At 37.1% G+C, this 10,046-nt stretch overlaps 1 protein-coding gene across 1 annotated transcript; it reads left to right on the top strand.

Annotated features, from left to right (window-relative positions):
* The first annotated feature begins 1,684 nt into the window (after window positions 1-1,684).
* Window positions 1,685-10,014, top strand: LOC106664007 (leukocyte elastase inhibitor-like). The gene is made up of 6 exons (XM_014389350.2): window positions 1,685-1,846; window positions 5,375-6,138; window positions 6,272-6,493; window positions 6,606-6,740; window positions 6,803-7,037; window positions 9,286-10,014. The coding sequence occupies exons 1-6, from the start codon at window positions 1,700-1,702 to the stop codon at window positions 9,613-9,615; spliced, it is 1,833 nt and encodes a 610-aa protein (XP_014244836.2). The 5' UTR covers window positions 1,685-1,699; the 3' UTR covers window positions 9,616-10,014.
* Window positions 10,015-10,046: the final 32 nt, after the last annotated feature.

Genomic DNA, 10,046 nt, shown 5'->3' with positions numbered 1-10,046 from the left:
AGCGGCGTATTTAGCCGAAGGTCGTGGGTTCGAATCCCGCATGTGACACTGACTTTTTTTATCTCAACCACATTATTTCATAATCATGATACTATGATTAATTCATAATCATCACATCAGCTCATAAATTTATAAGAGAAATGTGTGGTGATTAGTGACCGTTAATCGATATTTATTTAGAAATCATGAGATGCGGTCTGGTGTGATGTAGGTTTCAGAAAAACATTTTCTTTATCGTGCCAACGTTTCGATCTTTATTGAGATCAGCCCTGAAGATGATGGCAGGATAAAGAAAATGTTTTTCTGAAACCTACATCACACCAGACCGCATCTCACGATTTCTAAATAATTATAAGAGAAAGATTGATTTTTTTAATCCGGAAAAAAGACTGGAATATATTGAAAGAGATAATCTGCCAGAGTTCGAGATACTCCGCCGGATTTTTTTTTCTGCCATGAGCTTTTCAGTTTGAGCAGACGTTTCAGAAAATGCTTTTTCTGTTGGTTGGTAAACTGTGAACTTCCTTTTATGAAGCTTCATAAATTATAATGAAACCTCTGTGGTCTTTTAAAGAAGATCAAATTGAGATCTTTCTGGCCTTACGAATTTTTGGTTTTCAAAAAAATTATCGGTAGTTCTACTATTTTTAAATTCTGACTATAGCATATTAAAAAAATCATTCAAAGATTCACATTTTAACTGGGTCCATATTGAGACGATTTTATGTTTCTTGTTTTCTTGACCCAAATAAAAAAAATTCATTGTGAAATGTCTTCTTCAGGTCTTTGGATTTGACTTAGGTCCAGGTAGTCAGGTCATTGCGGACTTGCAGTAACTATAAACTACGTAAATTCAAAGGAGTGATAGGGCTATATATCGGTCACTGGTATCTAAGAAAACATCTACATACCATGGGTATATTCAGTAATGACCTCATTTATAGGCTGCAATGAGGAGGAGGAAACAGTCACCCATGTCATCTTGGAATGCGATGCCACCGCTCTATGAAGGCACTACCTGAGATACAAAGAAAACTCCAGTAAACTAATTGTCGCAACGACAATCAATGACATAGTACTCCTTAGGAGAAGGATCGAATCGTTTGAACAGAACTAAGGATCTAGGAAAGTAAAATAATCCAGAAGGTTGTAGTGCTTGGGGAACAAAAACTCCGACTTCCTTGCATCCATTTTCACCATCATCATCGTCAAAAATATTCGTCAAAGCAAAGCCACACATAGAAAAAAATATAATAAAGGGGGATGATTTGTAAGAAGGCTGCTATAGAATAGAGTAATCAATAATTAATATGTTCGCGACATTTCACTAAATTTTTTTCTCAGAAAAAAAAGAAACAGCAAGGTTGCGTATAATTGAGACGGCCGAAGCGATCGGTCAGTCATAAATGAGGTGATTAGGTTAAGTGGACCTTATCATGATCCAAAACCAATCCGGGCTTGGACATCTCTTAGCAATTACCTCGACAATCATGTTCAACGAGTTATGAATCAAATAGTTCAACAAGGAAACAAAGAACGAAAAAGCGTATATGAAACCAAAGTCAGTCCAAATAAACTCGGCTAGGAGATTTCAGCCATTCGTTCCAGAAGGATCAAGGCCGCCTGGAAGCGACTTGTAAAATTTGCTAAATGGATCAAATCAAGTTTTTTTATATTGTTTTTCCTTTGCGCGTTGATCATGGAGTTGATTCTGAATCAGAATTGCGCCGGTGATGACGGAAATCCCCACATGTTCGCGGACCTCGTCCTGGTGGGGAGATTTAAGGTCAGGATTCTTTCGAGGCACAGCCAGTTCTTCGCCAAGTTTCTTCCCATAATGGACAAGGTGAGCTTCAAGTTCTTTTGTTTACGCTTTTTCCACGCATGGGCGAACTTTAAAAGCTACGGTTGTTAAAAAAAATACCGGACCTGCTGGCTCTTTTCGCAAAGGACATCATTAGGGTTCGAAATATTCAATGTTAAAACTGTGTATCTCAACCAATAGATACAATTAATAAAATTTAGCATCAATATACATTATCAACATTATTTGAGAATAGTTCAATTTCATTTTTATCTCATCATTAACTGATGGTTTTTAAAAGTATTCTGTGCAAATTCTTGAACATAGAAGTTCTTATATTTTCTGTATTTATGATTGTGCTTTTCTGCTGGTCTCTTATCACCCCTCAGATTTCACTACCCTGTACCTATCTGAAACCCATGTACATTTAGTACATCCTTCCGTTCTTATGTTTTGGATTAACAATAGATCAATTTGAAATTTTAAAAAATTGTTATATGTTAACAGATTTGTTGTTGTTTTCACTGTTTGTTTTTGAGTTTCGATTATTTTAATGTTGATTAAACAGCGATGATTTGACTTAAAGTTTAGTAAAGAACCTACTGCACATTGATTTTAACTTTTTTTGTTAAGTTTGGAGTATCACTTACTACAAATCTTTTTCTAGGGGGAATATGCATTATCTATTTCATCGATATCAATCATATTCATAAATATTCCATGAAAGTTTTGTTTGATTATCATTTGGATAAATTTGAAAATGACAAAACTAACTTCTGTAAAGTAAACAAAAAACCGAGAAAATTCAAAAATTTGATCTATCTTTTTTTTACATCTCCGTTCGAGATTACACACTAAATTACACACCAAAAACTCGTGACGAACAAAGCAGGAATTTTATTTTCTGTTAAATTTACTTCACGTTCGAAATACCCACGGGGGAAAATAATTGCCGTGAAGCAAGGACATCTTGGGATGCACTGGTACAACCGGTCCTTTTGTACATTTACCATTTAATTTAAAACAAACAAACAAAACATAGAACATAAAATTACAAGTGTAATGTAGATGTTTTGATCGTCAATGTAAATTCAAATTCATAATCAATTTTTAATAGGTAGAAATTGCATAAAATAATGTGTGAGTTTCAAGGATGGACAAATAGAGAAATAGCATCAATGAAAATAATCAGCCATAATTATTCTTGTAATGTTTATATCGTAAAAAAAGATTATTTAAGGAGTAGAGAAATCATTTAATTTAATTAAATATAATTTTTTTTCAGTTTCACATTTTGATAAGGGGGTTTCGTTCCTTTTCAGCTTTCTTCATCATGCATGAGATTTCTTCAGTCAAATCCTCGATTAGGCTCCAATTCTGATCCGGTCCTTTGCAGATTTCTATCGATCAGGGCTTTCCAAGCGTAATGGGAAATATTAGAAAGTCGCAGCCTGGAAAATCTGGGAAGAACGAGATCCGTTTTTATTTTTGAATTCGGAACCCCAAGCCGCGTTTTATGCGTTTTGAGTGTTGACAGTTGAACTGCTCCAGTGAAACCTGTTCCTTTATTTTTTTCAATTAATTAATCTTTAAGTAAGGTATTAGTTGAGATAAAAAAAGTCAGTGTCACGAGCGGGATTCGAACCCACAACCTTCCGCATAACCAACTTGTCACTTTATTGGAACACTGTCCCATTGAGGCTGAACATAATTTTCAAGCCCTTATTAGACTCGCTTTGAAGTGTGTTTAACAAGTTATTAAAAAAATTTCTTATAAAATATTTAATACAATCTGTATAAAATAAATCATCAATCACTATGAATTGAGGGGATTAGCAACCATTCATGTTCTCCTAGTAAACATTAATTTTTGTTTCATAGTTCAAATATTAAGCTTAATTAATCAAAGTAAATCTAAACAGTTTAAATTATAATTTATCATAATAAACGACAGTTTATCCTTGGGCCTAAAATGGAATAAACACGAGCCGATTGTTAATAAAGCGTGTTTGTCTTTTAAAATACGTCTTAATCCGTCGATAATTTCGTCAAATCAGGTTTGAATTAAATTCCAGAGACGATAAAAATTAATAATTGATAATACAAATTAACGTCGGTATAAAGAGATAGATTTTTAATAAATTAAACTTTAATCAATCCGGCGAGCGATATTTTCAGGCAACGTTACTTACTAATCGCATAGAGAATGAAAGCAGATTTTTTTTATTAAATTTCCTATCGTATCATCCTTATCTAGATATAATGATATAACGTTTACATATTTAAAAAGAAAAAATACTAAAAAAACTACAAGGTCTCAGACAGCAATTTTGCTTATATGTTATGCTGATATTTTAAAAATATCAAAAAGTTTATCTAAATATATTTGTTTAACACAGACAGTGAGTGTGTTTATACATGTGTGCTTGTGGGTCTGAGAGAGAGAGAGAGAGAGAGAGAGAGAGAGAGAGAGAGAGAGAAAGAAAGAGATATAAAAAAGATATATTACATTCCACAGGTACTTAGGTTGATTAGAACATAAATAGATAGATAATATAAATAGTGATAGGAGTGTGAGTGAAGGAATGAAGAAGAGAGGGAAGAGAGAGAGAGAGAGAGAGAGAGAGAGATAGAGAGAGAGAAAGAAAGAGATATAAAAAAGATATATTACATTCCACAGGTACTTAGGTTGATTAGAACATAAATAGATAGATAATATAAATAGTGATAGGAGTGTGAGTGAAGGAATGAAGAGAGAGAGAGAGAGAGAGAGAGAGAGAGAGAGAGAGAGAGAGAGAAAGTGGAGAGAGAGAAGAAGCGAGAAAGAAAGAAAGAGATATAAAAAAGATATATTAGATTCCATAGGTACATAAGTAGATTGGAAGATAAATAGATAGGTAAGATAGATAGTGAGAGGAGGGTGAATGAAAGGAGGGTGAAAGAGAAAATGAGGGAGAGAGAAAGAGAGAAAGAGAGAGTGAGAGAGAAAGAAAGAGATGTATTAGAAAGATATGTTAGATCACACAAGTACGTAGGTAGACTGGAAGATAAATACATAGATAATATAAATAGTGATAGGAGGGTGAGTGAATGTAGGGAAAGAGAGAAAGAATGAAGAGAGAAAAAGGGAATGAAAAACAGAGAGAAGTAGATACAAGTTTGGCAATGATATCTGTGAAAAGAAAAAGTAGCAAAAAAGGCAAATAAGTTTTTGGAAATGAGGATCTCGGTGTGTGAAATTGTGAGGGAGAGTGTGAAAGATAAATTTTTAATGATAGTGTGACATAAAAAATGTCAAATTTAGTTATATTGTATAACAATACCTATCATTTAATACTAGTTGTTAGACGTAAGAAAGTAACTTAAGGCAATAAAAAGGAAAAGCAACTTTCTTTCATTGTCAATATTGGTAAGTGGTGGGAAGGTTGAGAGTTTTAGGGTACAAATCATTTTCCCTAGATTATATATCCGGTATTTCCCCGGATTAAATCTGTCACTGGGTTTTAAGGTGTAAGGTTTGTAGAGGTAGGGCTACTTTACACACCAGTCATTGTGATGAATCTGTTTCAGTTGAGAATATTCTGGGTGCTCTTCACCATCGTGACTGTACGTTCAGCCTTCGGCAAGATATATTTCGAGGGGATGGACTACCCACCGGTATTGCAGGAGGCGAAGAAACCGGCCCAAGAAACTGCGAACCAGGCCCATTCAGTTCAGACACGATACCAATCTGGACCAGTCGTTCAAACGGCGGGAAAGAACGATTCTCTACTTCCAAGTGCTAACCGTCCAATGCCAGCTGTAAACCACCAAAATCAACCCGGAAGCCAGCCTTTGCCAGCTACAAACCACCAAAATCCTCCCGGAAGCCAGCCTTTGCCAGCTGTAAACTACCAAAATCCGCCCGGAAGACAGCCTTTGCCAGCTGTAAACTACCAAAATCCGCCCGAAAGACAGCCTTTGCCAGCTGTAAACTACCAAAATCCGCCCGAAAGACAGCCTTTACCGGCTGCAAACCACCAGAATCCAGCAGCACCCGGCAGCCAACCATCTCCAGCAATAACAAATTTACACCATTTACTTTCCGGGCCGAACTCAGCCAATCCTTCCGAACCAGCGCTTAAGGCTTCCATGCTGAAGTACATCGGTCGCGGATTGACCGAGATGACACTACAAATGCAGAGGGTCCTCAGCGAAAAGAAGTCCAACGTGTTCTTCGCCCCCGTGAGCATCGCCTCAGCACTCGCTCTGTTACTTCTTGCTGCGAAAGGTCAAACCGCCAAGCAGATCGCCAACTGCCTCGGTTTTCCCGTAGGAGATGACTTATCTTACAGGTATTTCGCTCTTTAATTTTAACCGGTTGATTGATCATTTTTGACGTTAAAGAAGGTTAAAGAATATTGCTATGCTCTTTTATTTTCTTATCGTATAAATGACAGCCGAATTAAACGAATCACTATTCCGCAGGGAAGAAGAAACCCATCAGCTGCTGGGATTGTTTTTCAACGAGCTGAAGAGTGGTACGAGCAACATCAGCTCCCAGTTGGCCCTTGCCAACGGAATCTTCATCCAGAACGGCCTTCTCATCAAACCCCAGTTCAGAAACATTGTTACAGCAGCCTACAAAAGCGATGTATACTCGGTCGATTTCAAAAACAAGAGGACCGACCCCTCAATCGCAATTAACTAGTTAGTACAATAATTAATAGCTTAATAAGCAAATCCTATTATGTTTCCTTATTGTTATTGTATTGTATACACCCAATAACGTTAAATGCTAAAAATGATTCTTTTTTAACAGCTGGGTGGCAAATCGGACTCACGGACGTATAAAGTCAGTATTGGGCGAGCCATTACCGCCATCGACTGTAGCCGTTCTGATCAACGCCATTTATTTCAATGGAAACTGGGAGTACCCGTTCTACCACACAAGCATGTAATTAAGTTAGAACTTATTTTATCGATTTCCTTTCGTTTACTAACGTTCGGTTATCACAGACGGAAATTCTACGTGACGCCCAAAGAGGCCATCCTTATCCCGATGATGCACAACGAGGCCAAGGTCCCGTTCCTGATGGACAAGGAGGCGGGCTTCAAGATGATCGGCTTGCCCTACAAGGGTGATGAGCATCTCATGTATTCCATCATTCCTGACGGTGACCTCGACACTTTCATCGGAACGCTGACCGCCGACCGAATCTACGACTTGATCAACAGAACAGTGGAAGAAATGGTTAACATTAATTTTCTGTCTACACTGCACTACATCCAATCACTCCTTTTCGTTAAAAAAAATAATTCGTTGAATAGATTTTGGGTAACTTTGAATCTTGCACTTGGGCTTAGTCTGTATTACTGCTCAATTATTATATAGTCGACCAGGATGGTCGAAGACGAGCCAAGCTAAAGGTTTTATATAGTTCGCTGATTTTGACTCTTGGATATGTTTTGTCATTTTACCATTTTCATTCGTTGGTCTGTACGGTATTTTGTCAACTGGTCCTTGATCAAATTATAGATTCATCACCATCGAAAAACCAATTCTGACGGTCTATATTGTTCACCCTTTACTTGCAAAGCATATGTTGTGTTATGCTAAGATCTTATGCTAATCCCTAATCCCTCTCATAATCAAATTGTAAAATTCTAATTAAAAAAGAAAGCTTTTGAGCTATTGAACGATAGAAATCTAAAGCTATCTAAGGTCAGGTCTAGAGATGCTGCAGAACTCAAGTTTATCCCTTTCGGACATTTTCGCTTTCTATGTCTGGCGTGGGCTGAAGAAAATACTTCTTATTCACAAACTCTAACTTAAATCTTCTTTTGAGAGACCCTTTGTTTAGGTCTGCGAGGTGATGAACATTTAGTTTGGTAGTTTCATCATTTTGATCCACTTCTCCTCGCTGATTTGGTCTGTCAAACAGGTTTGAGCATTGCGCCATCTTCGGTGGTTGTGCTGTGTGTTATTTTACCAATTCCTTCGAAGATACCATAACTTCTACCTGGCAGTTCAACCAGTAAGCATGCCAGGATGAACAGTGAATGACGTGCTAACCTAAGGTTTTTTTGTGGTTCACCGGTTTCGACGGCCGGATAGGTTTAAGCACTTGGCCAGCTTCATTGGTTGCTTGATCAAACTTTGTTTTACCCGACAATCCAAGCAGCAAGGACGGACCAACCAGGATCACCGAAGATGGCCAAACTAAAGGTTTTCTTTAGTTTGCTAATTTGGTCTGTCAGACAGGTTTTTGCATTTCGCCATCTTCAGTGTTCGGTCTGTGAGTTTCTTTGACAACAGTATCCTTAATCTATCAGTTCTATCTGTCAATCCAACAGAAGGATTGGCAGACCAGGATGGTCGAAGACAGTCCAAACTAAAGGTTTTATATAGTTCGTTGATTTTGACTCTTGGATATGTTTTGGCATTTGGCCATATACAGTGGTGGTCTGTATGTTATTTTGTCAACTTCCAAATGATCAAATTATAGATTCACCACCATCGAAAAGCCAATTCTGACAGACCAGCAAGGGTAGGCAGACCGAGATCAGAGACGAGATCATACTAAGCTAATCGTTTCCGATTTTCTCGGTTTTTTGACCAACCTTAGGCTCTGTCAACCACCAAATTAAGAATTTCGATAAGAAATGAAATTCACAAAGTTATTGGTTCTTATTGTTCGTGAACACCAAACATCAATCAGTAAGCAGCTTTGTTTTTTAAACCATCATCACTGGAAAAAACATCAATAGAAATGATGAGGTCATGTAGATTCACCTTTTGTGAAGGGTGGTTCTGTTCACAGATTTTTTTATGTTTTCTTTCTTCAATAAGTGAAATTGAGAAGTTATGGTAAGCCAAACGTTAACAACCCTTGCCACTATCTTAATAGGGGAACACAAATGGGTCAAATAATCGATAAATATTTGAGATTTTTTTATTGAGGACAGCGGGACTATGGTCGTGAAAGGTTGTTCCTGACCATATAATTTGTGTGTTGTTTTGTCTTTCGGAGACGATCACCCTTCGCAGACTTCGATGTCACAAATTAGACTATATCGATCAGAAAATCACGAAGTTCAATAAGAAATGAACTATCTTTATGTGACTCAGGTTACCAGTCCTTATAGCTTGTTAAAATCAATCGGTATCGATCAATATGCAAATTCCGTTCTTTAATGTTTAAATCAAAGACGTCATGTTGCCTGGCAAGTTAGGTAAAGCTTGTAACACTAACCTTCAAAATAAGAGAACAATTTTTTTTTTCGGTTTTCCATCTTGAGCTGTTGGCCTGTGTGCTATTTTGCCACATCAATCATTGAGCTTTTCGGAAACGACCATGGTGCAGTTTCAACAGTCCTCTACATAATTTGTTGACGATCTTATATTCTTAACCTCCCGCCATTTTCAACTTTAGATACTACATATATATAATTAGCATATACCACATACATGATGGCTGATGTCAACTTTTCTTTTCCAGACAATTATATTGTTTCCGAAAATGAAGTTAACGATGGAAATCGACCTTCACACGACTCTGGACCGGCTGGGTGTTAAGGACGTTTTCATTCCTTCTAAGGCGGACCTCAGCTCCCTCGCGAAGGGTGTGTCCGTCAGCAAGGCTGTACACAAAGCTGAAATCGATGTAAACGAAATGGGAACAACCGCATCCGCAATCACTCTAGTCTCTATGATCAGGGCAAGCGTGCATCCGACTTTCGTGGTCTCGAAACCCTTCGTCTTCTTCATCTACCACAAACCCACCCAAGCCATCACCTTCTGGGGGACGGTCTACAAGCCGACGTTATAGAGGCGTCAACGCTTCCACTGAGTCTTTAATCAAATTATTGACTCTCGGTTAAAAAACCAAATAACAATTCAAATTTGTAAATATTTCAATTAATTATTCTTGTTAAAGTTTTGATTGAGATGAAAAAGTTAGTGTCACGAGCGGGATTCGAACCCACGGCCTTCGACTCAATACCCGCTGCTCTAACCACTTGAGCCACGTGACTTCTATCCCCTCGGACACCAACTCCTCATCTCAACCTAAAATCTTTCGAATTTTCTCTCTTTTTGCCATTTTTGTAAATATTATTGTATAGATATAACGTGATTCTAGTCCTTTAACTATGATAATGATATCTGGTTATTTATTTTTATCTATTAATAATTCATAAAAAAAATAATAAATTTTTATTAAATTTTATCGAAACGTTCTTAACAATAATTTGTTTCCAA

This window comes from Cimex lectularius, unplaced genomic scaffold (genome assembly GCF_000648675.2).
Source record: "Cimex lectularius strain Harlan isolate CLEC.00 unplaced genomic scaffold, Clec_2.1 scaffold1, whole genome shotgun sequence".
NCBI lineage: Eukaryota > Metazoa > Arthropoda > Insecta > Hemiptera > Cimicidae > Cimex > Cimex lectularius.
This window is presented reverse-complemented; position numbering and strand designations above follow the sequence as displayed.

What these genes read in the sequence shown, in the direction of transcription:
- LOC106664007 (XM_014389350.2), top strand. Translation starts at nt 1,700, where the DNA reads ATGGAGTTGATTCTGAATCAGAATTGCGCCGGTGATGACGGAAATCCC. An exon ending in TTCTTCCCATAATGGACAAG is followed by an intron (nt 1,847 to 5,374) that starts GTGAGCTTCAAG and finishes AATCTGTTTCAG; the next exon opens with TTGAGAATATTCTGGGTGCT. An exon ending in CCGTTCTACCACACAAGCAT is followed by an intron (nt 6,741 to 6,802) that starts GTAATTAAGTTA and finishes CGGTTATCACAG; the next exon opens with ACGGAAATTCTACGTGACGC.